At 45.9% G+C, this 25,803-nt stretch overlaps 1 protein-coding gene across 2 annotated transcripts; it reads left to right on the top strand.

Moving 5' to 3' along the window:
- Nucleotides 1–7,840: 7,840 nt before the first annotated feature.
- On the top strand, nucleotides 7,841–25,549 carry NPM2 (nucleophosmin/nucleoplasmin 2). 2 transcript variants are annotated; one of them, XM_054578766.1, is made up of 8 exons: nucleotides 7,841–7,898; nucleotides 7,999–8,084; nucleotides 8,195–8,320; nucleotides 23,277–23,367; nucleotides 24,206–24,390; nucleotides 24,534–24,568; nucleotides 25,377–25,410; nucleotides 25,505–25,549. In XM_054578766.1, exons 1-8 carry the CDS (start codon nucleotides 7,841–7,843, stop codon nucleotides 25,547–25,549), a joined length of 660 nt encoding a protein of 219 aa, XP_054434741.1. The 2 variants fall into 2 exon arrangements, with proteins under 2 accessions (XP_054434741.1, XP_054434742.1); XM_054578767.1 differs by lacking the exon at nucleotides 8,195–8,320.
- The last annotated feature ends 254 nt before the right edge of the window (nucleotides 25,550–25,803 follow it).

A 25,803-nucleotide genomic window follows, 5' to 3' on the forward strand; every position in this document is an offset into this window, starting at 1 on the left:
GGTTTTAAAGAGTAAGCACTTGCAGCTGTCCAGTGACAAGCGACAGCCTACTAAGAATAACAGCTTTAATTTGGGGAAACCTGCAAAAGCTCTAAGTGTGATAACGAAGCCTTGGAAGATGTAAATAATTATACCTATTTAAGAGTCCTAGTTCTTCAAACACTTTAAAAGGATAAAAGTGTACTCGCCAACCAAAATTTATACAAATGCCAATTAGGTGTTTAGTAGTAGTTAATGTCTAAGAGGATTCCTGCCTCTGTAGCTTGACCCTGGGTCCATTACACTCAGGTTTCTTAGTTACCCTGGAAGTCACAGGTTGGGGGAGAGGTGTCTTTCAGGACAGTGAGTCAACTACACAAATGAGCTGTCAGTGAGACATCAGAGGATTGGAATGGAGGGCAGACTCAAGCTTGGAATGTTCTCCCCTCTTCCTCAGAAAAGCCCTTTTGGTTTGCAGGACAGGCTGGTGCTGCTGTGCGTTCGTTCAGCAGATACTTGGCATCCACGACAGGCCAAGCACCTTCTTGAGGACAAGCAACAGAAAAGGAAATACCAAAAAACAGCATTTGGAAGGAAGATTCATTGCCACCCTTGTGCGCAAGATCCCCCACCAAGTAAACTGACTTCAAAACAATGAATATAGTACTTAACAAGCATCATACACAATGATATTTTAAATCCTGCTTGACAACCATAAAGACAGACAGAAGCATACCGCATCCCCTCTATGGCCTGAACCATCCCATCATTTACAAGGGAAGAAGGGGTGACAAGAGAGGGCGTTCTCAGTCCCTGTGAGCCCGTGGGTGACATTAAGCCAGCCCGAGCATTCCAGGATTCAACCGAACTCAGGGTAAGGATTAATTGATTGGGTCCACCTGTTGGTTTGGCCTTATGTACAGCTCGGGGGGCCAGTGCATAATCTGAGTTTTAAAGGGTGGGCAGATGTAAGAAAGAGCAGTAATCTCTTCAGTCAGGAAACCCAAGCCATCTACCCTTGGCTCTTCAAAGGCTGACAATACTGTGCAGTGAAGGCAAGGTGCCCACTCTTCATTCCAGAATGCAGCAGGCCACTATCATTTCTATCAGAAAACCAATTCCCTGTCCTTAAACAGCTTGCACACTGGGACCTCATCCCAAAGCAAGTCATGTTTCAAACTACCAACCACGCTACACATGCTGTGGTGGAACCCACAGCACAGCCCTCTCGGCCGCCGCCTCCCACCTCCTGCCTTTCCCCGTCTGCACAACCCTTGCTCCTCGGCCTGGACTTTCACGCTCTGGGCCCACCTACCCTTTTCAAGACCCAGGGTAGAGAGGCCCACTCTCTTGAGGTCTCCCTCTACTGGCCTGTCCCTCAGCCTTACGACCTGCTCTACATGAAGTAGTCCTAACCCCACTCCCCGCCTCTGCAACCAAAATGTGCTCATTACGAGCTGGGTGGGACCAATCGAAAGGGATCTTGAATGAAAAGGATGTGCATCTGGGACCTTGGTGGTGTCTGCAGAAGATGGTAGTTGGAAGGTGGAGAGTAGTGGGACCAAATTTGGGCAAAGCCCCTGCACGGAGCCCCAGCGGCCCGGTTTGGGCGGGTTAAACTCACATTGTGGCTATAGCCCTCTACCAAAAAGAAAAGGTCAGAAGCCACCAACATCGGACCCCAAACCCTGCAAAGGAACGAGGAAAAGCGTTCACCCCCTGCCCCGGTACTACTTCCCAACACGGGCGCCGCGCACCGGAAGTAGTTCCGCGGGTTCCTGCAGTCCCTGCTGGACACAGTGCACAGAGGCCCCGCTTCCCAGGCAGTCCTCCAAGTGCCGTCGTTAGCTCCGCCTCCGCCGCCCTGCGCAGGCGCAGTTCTGAGTCCTCCAACGCAGAGGACCGCTGGTGTTGCGGCCGGCAAAAGGATGTACAAGCTCAGCAGTGGTGGGAGCGCTCCTGGGCAAGGCCCGACCCAGGCCGCTGCGGTCGTCGGACCCCCACCCAACCCTGTGCCTGGTAGAGGTTCGAGTTCCCACGCCCCGCGGCCTCCCACCCAGGGTCCGCAGCGACGATCACTGAGGCGCTGTTGCGGATATGTCCCAGGCAGGAAGACCCCGGTGGTGTGCGACAACAGGCTGAGGACACGCGCTGCAGCTCCCTGTGCTCTGGGAGCGCGAGAGGGGCCCAAGCAGAAGCCCACAGAAAGAAGCGGCGCGAAAACAAGGTCCAAAACGCCTGTACCTTTCCAGGAGGTGCAATATGGCATGGCCAGTGGCTGAGCACAGACCTCTGCTTGTCTGACTGAGGGGTGGGGCACGGGGTTTGATCCTAAAAGCCATCAACTTCTACCAAGGGTCACTTTGCAGAGCAGTCTAGTGACCAGTCTTTGACCCACCAGCTAATGGGCAGTAAGGATTTGAACCAAGACAAGGGCCATATGGAGTTTAGAACTATTGGTAGAGGGCAGGAGAATCAACAAGACTCTGTGGGCAGTTGGATGTGGAAAGTAAAGGGGAGGGATCCTAGTCTGATTCCCAGGTTCCAGAACAGAGCCACGCCTGAATCAAGGCCGAGGAAGCTTGGGAGAGTGTGGAGAAGAGGGCAGGGTGCTCTGCACCCAAGAGACTTCCCTGCTCTTGCCGTCAGACCACGTGAAATTTCAGGAAGATCAGAAAATAGAAGAGGGAACACTTGGATCATTTTATGAACCAGGAATTTCCCTGGTAGACAAAGACATTAAAAGAAGAAAAAACAAAACAAAACCTTAGATTAATATCTTCTGAACATATTTGCGAAAATCCTTAACAAAATACAGGCAAATCAAATTCAGGGATAAGAATATAATGATAGTGTGATATTGATCCTAGGAATTAAAGGTTGGTTTAGCATTCTTAAAAAATCTATAAATGCAATTCAACATATAAACAAAGGAGAAAGCTGATATTCTAAATAGGTAAAAAGCACGTGACAAAATTTAATGCCGATTTATGATAAAAATTCTCAGCAAACTAGGAATAGAAACATTCTTAACCTTTTGAAATGACATCTTGGAAAAACTGCCAACTGCATACTTTAAAAAACTGAATGTTTCCCCTTAAATCAAGAACAAGGAAAGGATGCCCACTGTTACCACTTTTATTCAACATTATACCTGAGATGCTCACCAAAACAAACAGTACAAAAAAGAAATAAAAGGCACACAGATCAAGAAGTGAAACTGTCTTTATTCTGAGGTATCATGATTTAGGGTACAAAAAAGGTACTGTAACGAAAAAATTTAGCAAAGTGACAGAATACAAGGTCAATATACAGAAACCAACTAGAGCTAGATACTAAAACTGTGAGAGATGAAATTTTAAAATATATTCTATTTGCTGTAGCAACCAAAAAACATGAAAACAGGAATAAATTTAAGAACACACATGCCAGACCTGTACAATAAAATTTCTAAAACATTGCTGAGTAAAATGTTTAAGGATCTAAATAAATGGAGAGATGAAAACATGTTCATGGGTTGGAATGGCTCAAAATTGTGATGTCAATTCTTGCCAAATTGAGCTATGCTTTCAACAAAATCACAATAAAAATCCCAAAAGGTGTTTTTTTGTAGAAATTGACAAGCTGATTCTAAAGTTTATATAAAATGAAAAGAATCTGGAATACCCAAAACATTTTTTAAAAGAAGAACAGAGTTGGAGAACTCAAGTACCTGATTTCAAGATTTACTATAATGCAATTATAATCAACACAGTGTGGTAATGACATTAGGGTAACAGATTAATGGAACAGTATAAAGTCCAGGAACAGACTGGCACATATGGTTAATTGATTTTTGGCAAAAGTACCAAGGTAATTCAGTAAAAAAAAAAAAAAAGATAGTCTTTTTCAAAAAATGGTGCTAGAAAAACTGGATGTTCACTTAGGGGGGAAAAACCTTGACCCTTGCCTAACACCGTCACAATAATTAACTTCAAATGGATTACTGATGGAAAAGTAAAAGCTAAAACTATAAAACTTCTTGAAGAAAACTTAGGAGAAAACTTTCACAATCTTAGGTTAAGCAAAGATTTCTTAAAACATCAAAAGCACAAGCCATAAAAGAAAAAAAAATACTGGACTTCATTGAATTTTTTTAATTTCTTTAAAAGATACCACTTTTAAAAATGAAAAGCTATAGAAGGAGTGAATATTTATTTTTCACAAAACAGGTATCCAAGATGTATAAATAACCCCTGCAACTCAATAAGAATAACCTAATTTAAAAATGGACAATATATTTGAACACGCATTTTTCAAAAGAAGATACACAAATGACTAATCACTTGAAAAGATACTTAACATACCTCCATTAGAATGGCTGAAGTTTGGAGGGATCACAATACCTGATATAAAACTATACTACAAAGCCACTGTAATCAAAGCAGCCTGGTACTGGCATAAGAACAGACATAGATCAATGGAACAGAATAGAGAGCCCAGAAATAAACCCATGTCTCTATAGCCAATTAATATTTGACAAAGGGGGCAGGAGCATCACAGTGGAGTAAAAATAATCTCTTCAGTAAATGGTGATGGGAGAACTGTACTGGGACATGCAAAAAAATGAAACTAGACCACCAACTTATACCATATACCAGAATAAACAAAATGGATAAAAGACTTAAATATAAGTCATGATACCATCAAAGTCCTAGCAGAAAACAGGTAGTAAAATTTCAGATATTCCACGTAGAAATGTTTTTGCTGATATATCTCCTAGGGCAAGGGAAATAAAGGGAAAAAATAAACACATGAGACTACATCAAATTAAAAAGCTTCCGTATGGCTAAAGAAACCATCAAAATGAAGAGGGAACTGACTGTATGAGAGAACATTTGCCAATGATCCTTTGGGCAAGGGTTTAATCTCCAAAACATACAAAGAACTCATTCAGCTCAACACTAGGAAGACAATCCAATTAAAAATGGGCGAAAGACCTGAATAGACACTTCTCCAAGGATGGCATACAGGCGGCCCATAGACATGAAAAGAGATTCAACATCACTCACTAGTCATTAAAGAGATGCAACTTAAAACCACAATGAGATATCACCTCACACATGCCAAAATGGTTATCACTAATCAACAAACAAATGCTGATGACGATGTGGAGGAAAGGGAACCCTAGTGCACCACTGGTAGGAATGCAGACTGGTGCAGCCACTGTGGAAAGCAGTGTGGAGTTATCTCAGGAAATTAAAAATGGAACTGCCTTTTGACCCAGCAATTCCACTGCTGGGATTATACACTAAGGATCCCAAAACACCAATTTAAAAGAATTTATACACCCCTAAGTTCATAGCGGCACTGTTTATAATAGCCAAGTGCTGGAAATAGCCTAAGTGCCCATCAGTAGATGAGTGGGTCAAAGAACTGGTACACTCACACAATGGAAAACTGTGCAGCGGAAAGAATAAAGAAACTCCTACCTTTTGCAACAGCATGGATGGAACTGGAGAATATTATGCTAAGTGAAATAAGCCAGTCGGTGAAAGACAAATACCATATAATCTCACTTAGGAATCTAATGAACAAAATAACGAGCAAAAAAGAACCAGAGGCATGGAAACGTGGAACAGACTGACAGCTGCCAGAAAGGTGTGGAAAAGGACTAGTCAAAGAGTATCCATGAATGACCCATGGACGTGAACAACGGTGCAGGGATTGACTGTGGGAGTGGGGGGATGGGCTGGGTGGAGAGGGCAAAGGGGGGAAAATTGGGCCAACTGTAATATTTTAACAATAATAAATAAGGGAAAGAAGAAAGAAAAAGAATGGCTAAAATTAGCAAGACTGACAATTCCAAGTGTGGATGAAGATGTAGAGCAACCGGAATTCTCATACATTGCTGGTAGAAATGCAAAATACATAGGGAAGTAGTTTCATAGTTTCACATAAAGTTTAGTGTATGCTTACCAAATGATTCAGCAATTCCACTCCTAGTTATTTATCCAAGGAAAACTAAAACATAGTCCATGTCAAGGCTTGCTCTCAAATGTTCATAGTATTTTTATCTAGAATAGTCTAAACCTGGACTACCCAAATATCCATCAACAGGTGTATCAATCAGGCATGTATTACAAGGAATTGGCTTATGTTTTGAGCCAGTGAGGGCTGGTTAGGCAGGTCTGAAATCCATAAGGCAGGCCAGCAGAAAGCTCTCTGACAGAAGCTGAAGCTGCAGTTCACAGAACTTCTTCAGGGAAATCTCAGTTCTGCTCCGACACCCTTTGAACTGATTGAATCAGGCCCAATATTTGCATAAAGGCAACTAACCGTAGATGCTAAGCACATCTACAAAATACCTTTGCAGACACACCTTCATCAGCGTTTGATTGAGTAATCGGGTACAATAGCCTAGTCAAGTTGACACAAGCTGACAGCTGACCAGCAGGTGCCTGGATACACAAATTGTGGAATGCTACCCAACAATAAACAGAAGGAAAACTTGATATAAGCAACAATATGGATAAATAAATCTCAAACACTTGTTCAGCAAAAGAGGACAGACAAAAAGACCCTATGATTCTACATGCAGTGTGAAATTCTGGAATAGTCAATGCGAGTCCATAGTGTCGGGAAGCTGGCATTTGCCTAATGCCAATGAGGCATCAATAAAGGGAGGAGACTGACTGCAAAGGAAACGGAAATCTGGGGGAATGGTGGGAATGACTGTGGCAATGACTACACAGGTGTGCACGTTTGTCAGAATTCACTTCAAATGAGTTCGCTTTTGTATATGTTATTTTTCAATAAAGTTGACATGTAAAAAGAAAAAAAAAAAAAAGCTGATTTCTGCTTAGCCAAGATCCAGTCAGGGTTCCAGAAGGATCTATCCACTCACCCCCTCAGCACCACTTGTGGAAAAGACTAACCTTTCCCGGCTGAATACCTTCGCACCTTTGTTGAGAATCAGTGAAACTTGTATGTAGGTGAGAAGCTTCCAGGATGGGAGTGAAGGATGAGGATGCGAGGACAGAGATCCCTGGTTGTTTCTGACCCTGCACTGCTGTCGGTTCCCCGTGAGTGGCCCTGGTCAGGTCCCTTCACTGTGGACTCCTTACCAGCTGCTGCGCCGCCTCCCCGGTCACCTTCCTCATGCCCTCGCCTCCCTGGCCGTGGGACACATCATCCTTCTGGAAACAGGGCTCGGCTCTCTGGGGCCCACAGGGGGAGGGGGAGGACGGGGAGAAAGACGAAGAGCACATGCAAGTGCGAATGTTGCTGCTTCCTCCTGGAGGCGAAGCCTCTCCAAGCGGGCAGCCCGCCGCGCCCGGCCCGGTAAGTGCCCGAAAGTGCCCGAGTGGTTCCGGATCCGCACCGCTCACCTCACCCGGGACCGGTAAGAGGTGCAAACCCGCTTGCCCCAGCCAGGCCTGCTCAATGGGAAACTGGCCGTGGGGCCTGGAGGCACGTGCGTTGTAACAGGCGCTCCAGGTGCGTCTGAGGCCCACAGGAGGACGGATGGCAGGCGCGGCGGGAGAGCAGGGCCTCTACTTTAGGGCTGATGAGACACCATCCGTGCCCTTCGCAGGCCTCATAACAGCTGCAGAGGGCGGCCCCGGGGGCGGGATGTGGCTGGCGTGAGAGCCCAGAGGGAGTGCTCCGAGGACGGGCCCAGGGGGGACTCGCACCCGCCGAGCAGCGACGGTAAGGGCAGCCGGGCCGCGGGGGAGCGGGACCCCGAGGGCACCAGGCCGCCTCCCGGGGTGCGGGGCGGGCAGCGGGCGGCTGGGCCTGATCCCTCCCCGAGGCCTCTGCCCGGGTCCTAGCCGAGCTCTGAGCTCCTCCGCAGCGCCCCGCCGGCTCCCCACGCGCCATGAACCGCAGCCGCACCACCAGCACCGCCGACAGGGCAGCGACAGCCACGCTCTGGGGTGAGTGAGCCCCGAGACGCCGCTGGCGCGCCCTCGGGGTGAGGACTGCCTGGAGGAAGGGGTGCCCCGCGCCCTGAGCCCGCCTGCCCCTCCTTCCCAGGCTGTGAGCTAAACCAGGAGAGGCGCACCTGGACCTTCAAATCGCAGAAGGAGGGGAAGCAGGACTGTAAGGTGTTCCTCAATACGGTGGGTGCCCCCTGAGGCGGGGAGCAGGGACTCAGACAGCTAGAGAGGAAGGGGGGGGGGGGTCTCTGGCCCTGGGGTGATGGAGTGTCCTGCCGTTGTCGACCCCTCAGGTTTGCTTGGGGGAGAAAGCCAAAGAGGAGGTGAACCTCGTGGAGGTCCTGTCCCCAGCAAGCCAGGAGGACAAGCGGGCAAAGCCCGTCACCATCGCCTCTCTGCAAGCCTCGGTCCTGCCCACGGTGAGCCTTTCCCTGCAGGCCCGCCGTGGGTGGGCTGGGGGGCGCGGGGGGGGGGGGGAGGGGGGCGCCGCCCTGTGGGGCAGCAATGCAGGGAGGAGACGAAAGGCCCGAGCTCAGCCCTGCTTCCATCCAGCCCGCCCTTTAGTAGCTGGGAGACCTTGGGTAAGTTAAGTAACTCCTCCTCTAAATCCCGTTTCTTAACTGTTTACCGATGGTGGCAGAACGCTGTTGACAGCTTGCCTTCTGGTTGTGTATCCAGAAATTCTCTTATTTCCAATAGCTGACCTCTTTTCTATGCAAGTCGTTATTGTGAATCATGGCAGTTCGCGTGTCTTTTTAAATCCTGCTACCCCAGCTAGGACCTCCTGCATAACATCAGGTAAAATGACCGCGGTAGATGCCGTGTTTTAGTCCTGATTTCTTTTTAAAGGCGCCGTCTACTGTCTCTCCATTAGGCACGGGGGTCTGGCAGACGCCCTCTGTCCACTTCAGGTGGTCCCTGACCAGGCCTGCTCTTTTAAAATTGGGCTTTCCTCTTTTTAATCATAAATGGGTATCAAATACTTTTCTAATCAAATAATCTCAGGCTCTTTTCTTCTTTAATGGGATAAGTGGTGAATTACAGTAATAAAATAATATTCAGCCAACTTTACATTCCTCAGATAAAGACAACTTGATCATATGATAAACCTCTAAATTTGCTTTATTACTATATTAAGACTTTCTAAAATTGTCGATGCTTGTGAGTGAGGTTGACCTGTAGGATCCATATCCGGGTATCAAGGCAGACCGGCCTGTGCCCCGAGGGGCAGAGCGCTCTCTCCTCTGAGGTGGGCCTGTGAGTGTAAGACTGGGGCTGTCTGCCCTTGAGAACCAGGGAGGCTGGCCTTGTGAAGCGGCCACAAGCCTGTTTTTTCTGTGAGAGCTCCCTAGACCGCCTTCGGCCCGTGGTTTTAGAGACCGCCTATACAAAATGGGTGCCCGGCAATGTAGTTCTCGAAACCCAGCCTCTGGTGCTCCAGCTTCTCTGTTCAACGGACCGTACTTCAGAGAGAACCCAGACTTCACAAACCTGAATCCGAATTCTTGATTTCTACCTCTGCTCTTTCCCCACCCCAGAGGATCCCCTCCCAGTAAACAGGTGTGCTTCCAAGCAGGACGAGCCCGTTCCGTGCTCCCCCCATCACACCTCCGGCTGAGCCACAGCGCCTCCCGCGCTGACCACAGCTCCGCGCCTCCCGCCCCACCCTGGGCCAGACCACCTTCGCTTCTTGCCCAGGTTTAGTGCGGGGCCTCCTAACTGGTCTACCTGCCCTAATCCTTGGTCCCCTACAGTCTAGTCCAGGGCTTGACAAACAACAGGGTTAAATCCAGCCCACTGCCTGTTTTTGTCAATAAAGTTTTATTGAAGCACAGTCACACTTCTTCATTTACGTCTTACCCATGGCTGTTTTCACTCAGTAACAGCCGAGTTGAGTATTCTCCACAGAGGCCATATGGTTTATAAACCTAAAATATTTACCATCTGGCTCTTTACAAAAAAAAAGTTTCCCGACCTCTGGTCTGTTCTATACACGGCTGACAGAATTCTGTTCAACAAAAGTCAGGCCATGTTGCTTCCCTGCTTAAGGCAATGGCTTCCCGTTTCCGGTCCTCGTCACCCGCTCTAACCTGCACCGGTGCTGCCTCCCCTCCATGACCTGCTCAGACCACACTGGCTTCCCTGGCTGTACCTTAAAACTCCCAACATGCCCCTCCTGGGAGCCCTCGCATTTATTGTTCCCCATGTCAGGGACACACCTGTCCCCCACTTCCACCTGGCCTTTGTTTGAATGTCGTCTCATTGAAGAGGCCGTCCCTGGCCACCTGCAGTATCCCCTGGCTCCCCAACCCATGATGGCGTTTCCCTGCGTCGGACCCTCACCGGCACGTCGTCTTCACTTGTGCATTCGTTCTCCCAAAGCAGAATGCAGGCTGCGAGAGAGCAAGGACGGGACCTGGCCTGCTCTGCTCACTGCGTTATCCACACGGCCCGCGCACTGGCGCCTGGTGTACCGCAGGACCGCCGTGGACAATGAAGGAGTGAGCAAATAAGCCGACGACCATGTGGGACTGGTTTGATTTTAAGTTACTGTGATTTATTTACTGGTTTTTGATCTACTCACATGTTTCTATTTCGTTGAGTCAGTTTTTCACCAGGTCTGTTGAGATGTAATTTAGAACAAGACTCGCCGATGCTCAACGTACAACTCAATGCATTTGACAAACGTATATGATTGTGTAACCACCACCGCAGCCAAGGCTCTTTGCAGTCAGCTCCTGCCGCCTCACTGCATCTGCCTCCCCCCCATCTCCTTTCTGTCCCTATAGTCTTACCTTTTCTAGTTTCATTTAAACGGAAACACACAATACATAGTCCCTTGTGCTCAGCTTTTCCCACTTAGCATAATGCTTTTCAGGTCTGTCCATGTTACTGGCAAGACAATAAAGTGCTGTCTTTTACATCTGAGTAATAGTCCATTCTATGAATATGTACATAAAGATTATTCATTCACTTATTAATGCACATTTGGGTATTTCCAATTTTATACTATTACGAATAAAGCTACTGTGAGCATTTAAGTGTAAGTATTTGTATGGACGTATTTTCATTCCTCTTGAGTAAATACCCAGGAGTGGAATTGCTGTGTTATATAGCAAATGTATGTTGAACTTTGTACATAACTGCCCAACTATTTTCCAAATTGCTTTCCTACCAGCAAGGCATGGGAATTACAATTGTTCCACATCTTCACCAACACTTTGCATTGTCAATCTTAATTTTAGCTATTCTAGTGCCTATAAAGTGGCATTTCATTGTGATTTTTAAAATTTGCCTTTTCTTAATGACTGGTGATGCTGACCATTTTTTGTTGTTTTTTTTTTTTTTTGGTCATTTGTATATCTTCTTTTGCAAAAATACCTGTTTAGATATTTTGCCCATTTTTAAACTGATTTATTGAGTTATAGTTCTTTTATCATTATTATTTTTTATGTATCCAAGGACATTTTCTCATTGTTTTTTAGAGAGGGCAGCAGGAGAGAGAAACATCGATGCAAGAGAGAAGCATTGATTGGTTGCCTCCTGTACACACCCAGACTGGGGATTGTACACACCCCGAACAGGGACCAAACCCGTAGCCTAGGTATGTGCCCTGACCAGGAACCTTTTGGTTACGGGACGGCGCTCCAACCAACTGAGGCCAAACTGGCCAGGATGAGTTGTAAAGTATATGATTGTCTAACCACTATGCTGTATACCTGAAACTAACACAAAATAATATAGAAGGTAAACTGTAATTGGAAAAAAGTGCTAAATACATATGATTCCATCTTTAAAAAAATATACATATACACGCACAGCTTTAGCACTGCCCAGTGTGGCTCAGCTGGTTGGGCGCTGGTCTGCAAAGCGACAGGTCGCCAGTGTGATCGGCAGTCGGGCACAGACCTAGGTGGCAGGTTCGGTGTCTGGTTGGGGAGGGAAGCAACCCATCGATGTTTCTCTCTCACACTGATGGTTCTTAATCTTTTTCCCTCCCTTCCCCTCTCTCTAAAAATAAATAAAACCTTTAAAAATATTTTTTCAAGTCATAGGGATTTTCTAAGATTCTTCAGTTGATTTCTAGTTTAATTCCATTGTGGTCTGAGAACACGCTCTATAGGATTTCAGTCTGAACTGTGTTGTGACTTGTTTTATGACTCATAGTATGTTCCATCTTGGTGAATATTTCATTTACGCAAAAGGTGTGTTCTCCTTTTGCTGGGTGTGTTGCTCTATAAATGTCAATTATATCAAGTTGGTTGTTAGTTTTGTTGGAGTCTTCTATATTCTTACTCATTATCTGTCTACTTGATCTATTAATTACTGAGAGAAGAATGCTGAAGTCTTCAACGATAATTGTGGTGTGTCTATTTCTCCTTTCAGTTTTGCTTCCTGTATTTTGAAGCTCCTATTAGGCACGTACACTTCTAAGGTTTCCGTATCCTCTTGGTTAATTGGTCCCTTTATCATTATGAAGTGTCCCTCTTTATCCCTGGTAGATGTTCTAAAGTCCAATTAGTTTGATTAACCTAGTCGATATAGCTCTCTTTTCATTAGTGTTTGTGTGGTATTTTTTCCTGGTTTTCTAATTTTGTTGTTTTACTTTTAATCTCTGTATCTTCATATATAAAGTAGGTTTCTTCCAGATACTATGTAATCGAGTCTTGCTTTTTATCCAAACTGATAATCTCTGCCCTTTAATTAGAGTATTTGATCCATTAACATTTACTGTAATTACCAACAAGGTTGGGTTTAAATCTATCATCTTGCTTTCCTATTTGTTTTCCTATTTGTCCCATCTGTGCTCCATTTTTCCTTCTTTTCTGGTCTTCTTTTGGATTAAGTGTTTTTTATAATTACATTTTCATTTCTACCCTTGCCTTATACCTCGCCTCTTTGTTATTTTTTAGTGGTTACTCTACAGACTCAATATGTATCTGTAACTTACAACAGTCCATATTCAGACACTATTCCAGGGCTTCATCGGGGATGTGACTGTCTCGCTACAGACACTTTGTCTCACTCCCTCTCCTTTGTACTATTGTTGTAATAACTTTTGCCTCTTCATATGCTATAAATCCCATACGACGTGGTTTTTGTCTTTGCTTTAAACAGTCTTTATTTTAAAGAGATTAGGAATTAGAATAAAATGTTAATCTATTTACCATTTCTGGTACTCTTCATGCCTTTGTGAGGTTTCATTTCTATTTGTTATCATTTTTCTTCTGCCGGAAGGACTTAAACATTTCTTGTAATGTAGGTCTCCTTGTGATGAATTCTTTCAGCATTTGTATGTCTGAAAAGTCCTTATTTCACTTGAGCTTCGAAAGGTATTTTCACTGGGTAAAAAACTCCAGGTTGAACTTTTTTTCTTTCAACACTTGAAAAACATTGCTAGATTTCTCCAAACATAGCTTGCATAATTTGGAGAAGTCTACTAGCATCTTTGTCTTCACTCCTCTGTATATAATGTCTTTTTTCCTCTGGCTGTTTTTAAGATTTCTCTCCTTATTTCTGGTTTTGAGCAATTTGATTATGAAATGCTCAAAGCATTCGTTGAACTTCTTAGATACATGAGCTTATTGTTTTCACCAAATATGGAAATTTTTTGGCCATTTCTTCAAATATTTTTTCTTCTCCCCCTTTCTTTCTCATCTCTTTTGGAGAATTCAATTACCTATGTGCCTCTCTCCTTAGAGTTGTTGCAAGGTTTGTTGATGATGTTCTGTCCACTTCCTAAAAATATTCTTCCTTCATGTATTTCATTTTGAATAGTCTTAATATTGTTGCTGTTTTCTTCTGCAACATTTAATTTGCTGTTAATCTCATTAGTGTGTTTTTATCTCAGATACTGTAGTTTTAATCTCTAGAAATTGAGTCTTTCATGTCTCATACATTTTCAGTCTTACCTCTAGCTTCTTTTTTTCTTTTCTTTAGGTAGCAACATTTTTTTAAAGATTTTATTTATTTTTAGAGAGAGGGAAAGGGAGGAAGAAAGAGAGGAAGAGAAACATGGATGTGTGAAAGAAATCTCGATCTGTTTTCTGTCAACTCCCCCCTACTGGGGACCTGGCCCACAACCCAGGCATGTGCCCTGACCGGGAATAGAACATGTGACCTCTCAGTTCTCAGCCTGGCTCTCCATCCACTGAACCATGCCAGCCAAGGCCTAGTTTCTTTTATTTAATTTTATTTTTCAATTACAGTCGACATTCAGTATTCTATTGTATTAGTTTCAGGTGTACAGCGTAGTGGTTAGACGATCATATCCTTTGCATGTGATCCCTGCAGTATCTCCAGTCCCCACCTGGCCCCGTTCATAGTTATTGTTGACTGTATTCCCTGTGCTGTGCTCTACATCCCCGTGACTCATTTGTTTACCTCGAGTTTCTTAAATATATGGATTAGCCGTAATAATTATTTTAATACTCTTGTCTACTAATTCTGTCACTTGTGTCAGTTTTGATTGAATTTTCTTCTTCCTTAAGAGTTGTGTCTTCCTGTTTCTTTGCATATCTGGTAATTTTTAATTTGACGCTAGAAATTAATTTTACCTTGTTGAATTCTGGATATTACGGATTTATTCTGGGGTGCACCGAGTTGAAAGGTAAATTTAGTTCCTATTACTTACTTGGGCTGACCCAAATGTCTCCTCTGAGTTATTTTTTAAGTATATTTTATTGATTATGCTATTACACTTGTCCCATTTTTTCTCCCCCTTTTTCCCCTCTGCCCTGCACCTCCCCCCCGACCAGCATTCCCCCCAACCCGTAGTTCATGTCCATGGGTAGTACCACCCTCCTCACTTAGTCCATGTCCATGGGTTGTACATACAAGTTCTTTGGCTTCTCCATTTCCTATACTATCCTTAACCTCCCTCTGCCTATTTTGTCCCTACCAATTATGCTTCTTATTTCCTGTATCTTTTCCCCTATTCTCCCTGTTCCCCCTCCCCACTGATAACCCTCCATGCGATCTCCCTTTCTGTGATTCTGTTCCTGTTCTAGTTGTTTGCTTAGTTTTTGTTTTTGTTTGTTTATTAGGTTCAGTCACTGATAGTTATGAGTTTGTTGTCATTTTACTGTTCATAGTTTTGATCTTCTTTTTCTTAGGTAAGACCCTTTAACATTTCATATAATAGGGGCTTGGTGATGATGAACTCCTTTAACTTGACCTTGTCTGGGAAGCACTTTACCTGCCCTTCCATTCTAAAGGATGGCTTTGCTGGATAAAGTAATCTTGGGTGTAAGTCCTTGCCTTTCATGACTTTGAATACTTCTTGCCAGCCCCTTCTTGCCTGTAAGGTTTCTTTTTAGAAATCAGCTGATAGTCTTATGGGAACTCCTTTGTAGGTAACTGTCTCTTTTTCTCTTGCTGCTTTTAAGGTTCTCTCCTTATCTTTAATCTTGGGTAATGTAATTATGATGTGCCTTGGTGTGTGCTTCCTTGGGTCCAGCTTCTTTGAGACTCTGAGCTTCCTGGACTTCCTGAAAGTCTATTCCCTTTGCCAGGTTGGGAAACTTCTCCGTCAATATTTTTTCAAATGAGTTTTCAATTTCTTACTCTTTTCTGCTTCTGGCACCCCTATGATTTGGAAGTTGGAACATCTAAAGTTGTCCCAGAGATTCCTAAGCCTCTCCTCATTTTTTTGAATTCTTGTTTCTCCCTTCTGTTCTGGTTGAATGTTTATCTCTTCCTTCTGCTCCCAATTGTTGATTTGAGTCCCAGTTACCTTCCCTTCACTGTTGATTCCCTGTATATTTTTCTCTATTTCACTTTACTTAGCCTTCACTTTTTCCTCTATTTTACAACCATACTCAACCATTTCTGTGACCATCCTGATTACCAGTGTTTTGAACTGTGCATCTGATAGGTTGGCTATCTCTTCATTGCTTAATTCTATTTTGGGAGCTTTGATCTGTTCTTTCATTTGGGCCATATTTCTTTGTCCCAGCACTCCCGTTACATTGGAAGGGAGGAGCCTTAGATATTCTCCAGGGTGGGGCAACCCAGGTCTCTGCCTTGTGATGCTGTCTGTGGGGGAGTGTTTGAGAGGGAACAGTGCTGCTTGCTCTCAGCTGGCTTTCAGTCACTTTCCCCGCTACCCACAAGCAAATGGGGCCCTTCTGGTGCCGATTCTCGGGTGGGTGGGTTTGTATATGTTCTAGGACCCCGGGGGTCTTTCCAACAAACTCTCCTATGAGGCTGGGAGTTTCTCCTGCCACTGCAACCCCCACAGATTTTTACAGCCAGATGTTTTGAGCTTTTCTTTTCCTGCACTGGAATCCTGGGTTGTGTGGTCTGTCTCGCTCCCCTGTTGTTCTTCCCTGTTTATCCTCAGGCAAATGTGGGACCACCCTGTCCTCCAGCTGCCACCTTTTCACACGTCTTCTCCACCCTGGCTGCCCTTCTCTGCCCTTCCTACCGGTCTGGATGAATGTTTTTTTTCTTTAACTCTTTGGTTGTCCGACTTCCATACAGTTCGATTTTCTGACAGTTCTGGTTATCTTTTGTTTTTAAATTTGTTGTTGTCCTTTTGGTTGTGTGAGGAGGCAAAGTGTATCTACCTATACCTCCATCTTGGCCGGAAGTCTCCTCTGAGTTTTTTGATTATTCAGTTTTTCAAAATATTGTTTATGCTATTTGCTGATAATTGTTTTAATCATGACTATATCTGCTATTATATCCTTCCTTTTTAAATTCCCAGCATTGTTTATTATCTTTCCCCCCTACCCCCTTAATTTCAATCACTGGAAATTAGCCTTTCTTTCCCCCCAAAGGACCAGCTTTTGGTTTCACTGGTGTTTCTATTACTTCCTTATTTTCTGTTTTATTATTTCTCTTATCTGATACTTACCTTTTTTTTTTTCTTCCTGAGTTACATATTTAGCCCATTCATGTTCTGGCTTATTTTTTCCAAATAAAATTTATTTATTTACTTTGAATACCATAAATTTCCCTTTAAGGGTGTTTTTTAGCTGCATCTCTCAATTTGTGTTTTGTGATATTTTCACTTTATTTCATTTTAAATATTTTCTAATATCATTATGACTTATTTGATGTATGAGTTACTTGGAATTTTTTAAATTTCAAACATATGGGTGGGTTGAGTTATCACTCTTTTTCTCAATATAATTGCAGCAAAAAATGTGGTCCTTATATATATTGATTCTTTGGTATTTGTTGAAACTTGAATTGTGGCCTGCTGCATGGTGGCATTATAGGATTCTACGTGCGTCCATTAAATCAAGCCCATTAATTGCATTCAAATCTATGTAGTTTTGGCTCCCTGATCTATCAATTACCAAAAGAAATGTGTTAAAATCACCTATTATGATTGTGAATTTTCAGTGGATTCTTATAATTTTATTGTTTGCTTTATATACATTTTTAATTGAATGTTATAGATAATTGTAGATTTGCTTCCAGCTGTAAGGAGTAGGCAGAGATCCCTGTGCTTTTTGCCCACTTTTCTACAAAACTATGATTCTATGGGAACCAGAATATTGTCGTTGATATAATCCAGCGCTCTTGCTCTACAGTTTTATCACCTAAGTTTGTATATCTGCCACCACAGCAAGATATCGGACAGTTCCAACACCACAAGGACCCCCGCGTGCAGCTGCGCCCCTCCCTCCTGCTCGCCCGCGCCCGCCCCCGCCCATCCCAAACCTTGGCAACTACCAGTCTGGCTCTATTTGCTAAAATTTGGTTGTTGAAATAGACTCATACCTTTTTGGAACTGACTTTTTTTTCCTCAGCAATATTCCCTGGAAATTCATCCAAGTTGTTGCGTGTATTCTCTTTATTGCTGAGTAGTATTGCATGGTATAAATATACCACAGCTCAACCATCCGTCTGTGGGAAATGGGGTTGATTCCAGATTGGAAGTATGATGAATAAGCTGCTAGGGACATTTGTGTAAGCATTAGTTTTAATCTCTCTGGGATAAATGCCCAGGCATGCAATTGCTGGGTCCTATGGTAGCTGCATGTCTAGTTTCTTAAATCGCCACACAATTTCCTAAAGTGACACAATTACATTTCCACCTGCAGTGTGTGAGTGGTCAAGTTTCTTTGCATTCTCATCGACATTGCAGCTTGTCACTTCTTGTTTTAGCCATTCTGCTATGTATTTGCATTTCCTGATGGCTAATGAAATTGAACATTTTTTTTCCTGTTTTTATTTGCCATCTGTACATTCAGAAAAATGTCCAGTCATGGCCTTGGCCCATTATCTCATCGGATTGTTTGTTTTGTTACTGTCGAGTGTTGCTAACTCTTCGTATTCTGGACGCTACTCCTTTGTCAGATGCGTGGGCTGCGAACATTTCCTCCCCGGTCCATCACTCGGCTTTTCATCCTCTTCACAGGAGCTTTTATAGAACAAAAGTTTTTCATTTTGATGAGTCCCACTTTACCTAGTCTGAGATCATGAAGATAGTCTATTTCTTTTGTCTGGAAGTCTCACAGTTTTATGTTTTACATTCAAGTCCATGATCCATCTTGAGTTCACTGCTGTATGAGCTGCGAGGTTTAGGTCAAGGCTGGTTTTGTTACCTATGGACATCTAATTGCTCGAGCACCATTTGTTGGAAAAGCTTCCTTCACTTAACCGATTTTTGCACCTTTGCACATATTTGTGCGGGTCTATTTCTAGGTCTTCCACTGATCTGTGGGTATCCCCCTAACACCACACTATCTTGATTATTGTCGCTATAGTTTTATGTATACTTACACTGTTGTTGGTGCATATAACTTACAGAATTATCTTCCTTGTAAACTGATTTTTTCAGTCAATATGTGGCAGCCATCTTTATTCCTAAAATGCTTATTGAATTAATTTGTTCTCAGTTGTCCCTTGGTGTCCGTCATTCCTTTATTCTTTAGTGGTGGAATTCACGACTTGCAGCTAGCCACTGGCTGCTGCGCGCAAAAACTGTGTTCCTTCTCCGTTAGCCATGACCAGGGAGCTCTGGTCAGTGGAATGCAAGCAGAGGTGGTCACTGCTCCATCTGCAGTGTGACCGTCTCTTGTGCCTTCTGTTTCCTGCTGGCTGGAATGTGGCTGGACGGCTGGAATCTGAGCTGCCCCCGGCCTGCAGGCAGGAGGCGCGCTCTGCAGATGGGCAGCTACACAGCGCACAGAGCCTGGCTCCCTGGTGAGGGCGGGCAGCGTGCCGGCGGCTGCCCCCGCCTGGACTCAGTTTATTTGGCAAAGTCACAGCTTCTTCCTGCTGTGTAAGCTGCTATTGCTGAGTTTTCTGTCACTTGGTACCAAACCTAATGCTAACAAATACAACTAGCTCATTTTTTAAGAACTTTTTAAAAAATTTCAGAACAGTTTTAGGATTGTAATAAAACTGAGAGGGAGGAACAGAGGTTTCTCATGTATTGCCCACCCCGACACATATAGATGAAAGGGGAGAGGCTCCCCTTTCATCCACATCACGCACCAGGCGGTACGACTACCTCCTTTGTCTTTTCATTGGATTGGGCTGCAGTAACGGAGAACCAGCCCAGCGGTGTCAACAACTTTGAAACTTATTTCTGTGCTGCTTAGAAGGCCAGAGATGGGCAGTCTAGGGCTGGCGAGATGGTTCCATGGCCACCAAAGGCCAGTCTCCTCTTCTCTCTCTCCTATCCTTAGTGCAGAGCTTCCAGCCTCAGGATGACCCCACAGGCCAGGAAGGCTGCCACAGCTCCAGCCCTCATTTCTGCATTTACGGTTAGAGGAAAGAAGAGGCGAGGGAAGACCAAAGGGGCTTTTCTCCGTTCTCTGTCCACCTTTTAAGGAGTCATTGCACAAGGACCACCCACTAAGTTCTGCTAACCACGCATTGGTCCAGAAATTAGTAACATGGTCATTGGTAACTGCAGAAGAGACTGGGGAATGCAGTCTTTGGCTGGGTACAATATTTGAATAATATCAGGACGCTGTTTTTATGGAAGAAGAGAAGAATGGATGTTGGACAGGCAACTGGAAGTCTCCACCACATCTGGATGTATGCTTCCATCTCTTCAGTATTTCTGACCTTATGTTTATCTTATAGGCAGGATGTAGTTAAACTTCACTTTAATCTGTCTGACCACTCTAGGCTGTTTATATTTATTTTGCTTACTAATATGCTTGGATTTATTTGTAAAATGTACTTTGTGCTCCTACTTTCCTTGCTCTTTTATGTTTTTATTTTTTATTGTTTTTTCTTTTTCTATCTTTGTCAGATTGACTACAGTTTCTCACCTCCCACTCCCCGCCCCTGCCTTTTTCTATTTATTTGGAAGCTATAGAACCTCACTCGAATTTTTATTGGTTGTCCTTGATTTTTTAACAATCATGCATGATTAAAGCCCAAAATTAATGTTTTTATTGCTCCCAAACTATCCAGGGAGCTTTTCTAACTACCCTCTTCTTCACTTACATGTTGTTCTCATGTAGTGTTTTAGCTTCCACTTGGTTTAAACCCATTCAACACTAGTCATTACCAGTGCTATCTTATTTTATGGTAACGCTTAAGGTTTTTCTTTGTTTACCAATTTGCTCGCTCACCACTGCTTCTTCCATCCACTTCTTCCTTCTCAATTTAATTGCCATCCTCTTGACACACCCTTTAATGTGCCTGGGAGTAGTGACCTTTCTTGGGCTTTGCATGGAAACATCTCTATTTTTCCCTCATCCCTTCATGATAAACTGTTTCTGTATAACTCTAGGTGGAGAGGTAGTTCCCCTCGAAAATTTGGAGATGTTATTATGTTCTGCTTTTGATGTTAAAATCCTCAGTCTGGTTCTTGTGCCTTTTTTTGGACATCTGTCTTTCCTCTCTGGTTCATCTTAAGAAAATCTTTGTTTTTAGGATCTACCATTTCACCTTGGCATGTTCAAATGCAGAATTAGTATCATGTTTTGTGTGTTCTGGGTTTCGGTCTCCTGGACATGAGGGTCTGTAGCTTGGTTCATTTCTGGAAACCCTTGGTGGTTTTCACTTTGCATACCGACCCCATTCTCTGCAGCCCCCTACTCTGAGGAGATGCGTGTTGGGACCTCTCGTCCTGGCCTTCACAGCTCAGTTTCTCCTTCATGTTTTGTTAATCGGCCTTCCTGTGGTGCACTCTGGGTAATTTCCTCACAGCAGTGTTCCAGTTGATGGATTATCGCTTCAGTGGGCTCACTCTGCTTTTTAACCATTTGTTCAGTTTGTTTCAATGCTTATATGAGGTCTGTCCAGGAAAAAGTCCAGCCATTGTTAATATAATGAGAACAGTTTGTGCAACATTGATGCAACCTGGCAGCCAAGGAGAGTGGACTGGATTGTGCATGTGCGAACAGTGACGACTTCACTGTACTAGTCAGCGGAGGTGGTAGACGCTGTTGAGTGAGCACGTGCACTGTGTGGCCGTCACATTCAAAATGACTGAGCAAGTAGAGCAACGAATCTGCATCCAATTTTGCGTGAAGCAGTCATTTTGTTGCCTTCTGCTGACTGTAACCTTGTTTGCTGTACATTTAGTGATTTTAGATGGTGAATTGTCTTCGGGGTCTTGTTTCCTGTAAAAGAATTCTGTGCGAAAAGAACGGAGAGTGGTTTTGGGTTTGCGTCCGCCATCTGCCGCAGGAGCATCACAAGCTGGGATTTTATCTGGATTCCTCATCATGGCTGTCCCCACCCGGCCAACGCAGGCTTCGTGCAAGTGGCAGGTCACAGGAGACCTCTGTCCCACTCCCATGTCCTTGTTACATTTCTGTGTAGTTTTCTTTTTCTTTTCTAAACAGAAGTTTAATAACGTGCACCTCCTGTATACCTGGGAGAGACCCAGGAAAATTGAATAATTCTCCAAAATGGGCCAAGCCACCACCTTTTTTTAAACTTAAGTTTTGTTTTTCAATTATAGTTGACATTTAATATTATTTTGTGTTTCTTTCAGGTGTACAGCATCATAGCTAGACAGTCATACACTTTACAAAGTACCCGCCTGGCCCCATGCATAGTTAGTACAATATTATTGACTGTCTTCTCTATGCTGTACTTTACATCCCCGTGACTGTTCTGTGACTGCCAACTGCACTTGTCAGCCCCCCACTTTTCCTAGTGGTGTGTGGTTTCCAGTTGTTGTTTTGGGGCTCCTTAGCCCCCTCTCCCCGAGCCTCACCCTGGGGCTTCTCACTGAGGCGCAGCCCTTGGAGGGTCCTGGCCCCGTGCAGTGGGCTCCCGGCAGCTCTGCCATCCTGAGCCGAGGTCTGTCTCCTGTCGCCTGTGGGCGTGTTAGTGTCAAGTGCATTTCCCTGCGGCAGCTACAGGAGCGGCGCTAGCCCAGGCTTCCTCCACGCATGGGGCTCTCCTTTCTCTCTCCCTGCTCAGCCATGTGGAGAAAACATTGCATTACATTTTATCCAGCTTCACCCGGGGTCTGTGGCGGCAGTTTGTTTTCGCTTGCTTGCTCCCTGTCTGAACCAGAAACTCGAAGTGAATCTCTCTGAGCCCCTGTGTCCTCCTCTGTAAAGTAATAGCACCTCCTTCGTGGGTGAGGAGTTAGAGGAGGTGAAGCAGGTAAAACACCTGGCGTGGGGCCCGGCACGTGGTAGGAACTCAATAAATGTGAGTGTCATCATTGTTACTCCAGAAACTTCAGACTATCTGGAAAAATATAAAGAGAATAAGTACTACACTAGCCATTGAAGATTATGGTTAGCACTTTAATATATTTCCAACCCTTATGCATAAGCATATTCCCACATTACTCGTAAGACAGAAGTCGCACTGTATGTCCAGGTTTGCGTCTGCCTGTGTCGTTGGATCCAGGTGGTAGTCCGCCTGAGGTCCGCGTGCGGGCACAGGCAGGTCTCGGTGAGAGCCGGCTTCCTGGCTTGTAAACGACGCGGTCTCTGTGTCCTCACGGAGTGGGGACCGGCTCTCCAGTCTCACCTCTCATCCAGTCTAATCCCATCATGACTCCCATGACCTTGTGTGACCCTAACCACCTCCCAAAGGCCTCCTCTCCAGCTGCACCAGAGGTCAGGGCTTCAACCTCAGGATTTGGGAGACACCGTTTAATCTAGAGCAGTAAGATTCCACTATTTAGCAGATGCGCCTGGGGGAAGCCCGTCTGCGATCTTAGCAAGAATGAGATGACCAGGTCCGCATCTTCTCTGACAGCCCCCCTCGTCAGAGCCGCCGCCGCCCCCCCCGGGCAGAGCCCCCCTCAGCAGAAAGGCCTAGGGGCCTGGGAGCAGGCGAGGCCAGAGGGCCCTCGGAGGGGGCGAGGTCGGGGTGTGGGGAATGAGCTGTGAGTGCCTCTGCAGGAGGCCAGCTCCCCGCCAGGCGGCAGCCCTGGCCACTCCTCTCCTCTGCTCTTGCCCCCACGCCCCTCCCCTGCAGGTCACGATGGGCCTGGAGCTTTCTCCTCCAGTCACCTTTCAGCTCCGGGCTGGCTCTGGGCCTGTGTTCCTCAGTGGCCAGGAATGTTACGGTAAGTCCGAGCCCGGACCCGCGCGAGGTCTGAGAGTGCAGTGCCTGGCGCGGGCCAGGGGCATAATAAATACTCAAACCCTTGAGGGATTCTTGAAGGGTTAGAGAAAATTCCCAAAGGCAACAAACACCCACCGTTGCCAGTAGCCCAGGCTGGAGGGCAACAGGCGCGGGTCCCCCTCCAGTTCCCCTTCACCTCCCTGCGCCGTCCCCTGGGAGCCGCCGCCCCCTCCCCTGTAACGGGAAGGTAGGGCTATACCTGGTTTCACATCAAAGAGCAGTTGTGAGGAATCAATGGGATGTTCAGGGAAAGCAGTGAGCACAGCGCCCAGTACTAGCCCGGATGGCGTTAACCTCAAGTGAAGGACGGAGCTGTGGCGTCTACAGGGGCCCTAGCAAGTTGCAAGGCTACTGACTCTCTTACTATCCCTTTAACTTGCCCTCTTCTCTGTCCAGTTGTGCCTCTTTCATCAGAGTGCCCTCCTGCCCCCAAATCCTAGCAGAGGCCACTTCCCTCTGGACAAGGCCCGACGTCCTTAGCTGCCGCTCTGGTTCCTCTCCACCTCCTCCTCCTCCCCCGCAGGCTCCTCCCCACCTGGCCTGAGCCCCGCTCGCCCTTCCCCGCCTCCTTCCACCCCCTCCACCCTCTGGGCTGCCCCCATGTCTCACCCAGCCCCACCCCCACTTTGTCAGGGAGGCCAGGAGCGGCTGGCCAGTGGACAGATGGACACTTCCACCTCTGTGCTGGGACCCCCAGGACGCCTCAAGCTGGACCAAGGGGCGGGAGCCAGGCTGAGACCCTGTGCTCAGAGGCCCTGCCCCTCTCCCCTGCACTGCAGACGACGCAGACTTCTCCTTAGAGGAGGAGGAGGAAGAGGAGGAGGAAGAGGAGCAACAGCCAGAGGAGGAAGATGATGAAGATGACGACGATGATGAGGATGACGATGTGGATTTGTCCCTAGAGGAGACCCCTGTCAAACCAGGCAAGAGGCTGGTGCCCCAGAAGCTGACCAGCGTTACCAAGGTGAGGGAGGGGACCCTGCCGCGGCTCTTCAGACACCAGCAGCCTCCGGCGGAGCGTGCGGGAGGCGGAGCCCTGCACAGCAAAGCGGGGCTGCGCAGGCCCTCCCCATAACCGCCCCAGGGGCGCCTGTGTTTGGTTCCCAGAAAAAGAAGGTGGAAAAAGAAGAGGAGGCGATGAGGTAATTCTTTCCATCTCTTGACTTGGCCAAACTCTTTGGGTGAAGGTGTGCAGTGCTAGAAAGACTATGGTGTGCCTGGCGTGTGCATGCAGGTGCACGTGTGTGCATACAAGAGCACTCGGGGTGCTGCCACGGTAGTATGGCTCAACCTTTTTGAAAAGCACTAAGCTTACCTCCTGACCTGACTTGACTTGTGGCAGTTCCTTTCCGAGGAGTCTGTCCAAAAGATGGGAGATTTCTATGCACTAAGAGACTCATCACTGCATTGCAAATAGAATAGAAAATATTCTAAATGACTACCAGTGGGACAGTAGGTTAAACTAGGTCGCATTTTCTCCATGAATGTCACATAGGTGCATGAAGAAGAGAGCAACCTGGAAAGGTTCATGGAATTAAAAATAACAGGATATTAAATCGTTTTCATTTTATTTCACATGTTGTTAGAAGAAAACAAAGGTACTGAGAGGAAATATACCAAAATGTTAATATTAGTGGGAGGTAAATAACAAGGAATTTATCCTGCTTTTTATTTGCTGTTTTGTGCAATGTGAGGAACGTTACCACCAGTGTTTTCCTTTTCATTATAAAAGTAAACAAAAGAAAGCAGGCAGAAGCCTAAGAAAAGACATCTTATTTCAGAAGCTAGACAGCCCGAGTGGGCCCTGGCAGGCGGCAGGTGCAGGTGTGAATGCTGTAGCCTCCCCGCCCCAGGGCCCCGCGGAGGGGCCTGGGCTCGGCTGCGGCCCCAGGCTGAGCTCTCTCTCTTGCCCTCCTCCCCATGCCTCGCCCCCCTCCCACCCTGTTCCAGGCCCAGCCTGAAAGACAAGAGCCCTGCGAGGAAGGTGGGTTCACAGAGGAGGTGGGGGCGGGCTGGCCCTGGGCGGGTGTGGCCTCTGGGAAGGTGGTGGGGCCTGGAGCCCTCCCTTCTCTCTATAGGCCAAAGCCACACCCAGAGCCAAAAAGCCAATGTACAAGAAATGAGGAGCCAGGAGCGGCCTGGCCACCGTGATCGCGGGAGGGCCTGTGAGGCCACCAAGCAGAGTCGGCCTCCGTGGCGGACACCATGGACCCAGGCACACCCTCCCTGGGGCCCTCCCTCTGAGGCTGAATGTGATGGAGGTATTGGGGGGCAACACAAGAGCCCCCTACCCCAACTCTCCGGATTGAGCAGGACCTGGAAGGAAGAGCCCCAACCTCGGAGACTCAATAAAGTTTGCTTTGCCAGGACCTTGCTC

This window comes from Pteronotus mesoamericanus, unplaced genomic scaffold (genome assembly GCF_021234165.1).
Source record: "Pteronotus mesoamericanus isolate MK-2021 breed Mesoamerican mustached bat unplaced genomic scaffold, CSHL_Meso_final contig_502, whole genome shotgun sequence".
Lineage (NCBI taxonomy): Eukaryota > Metazoa > Chordata > Mammalia > Chiroptera > Mormoopidae > Pteronotus > Pteronotus mesoamericanus.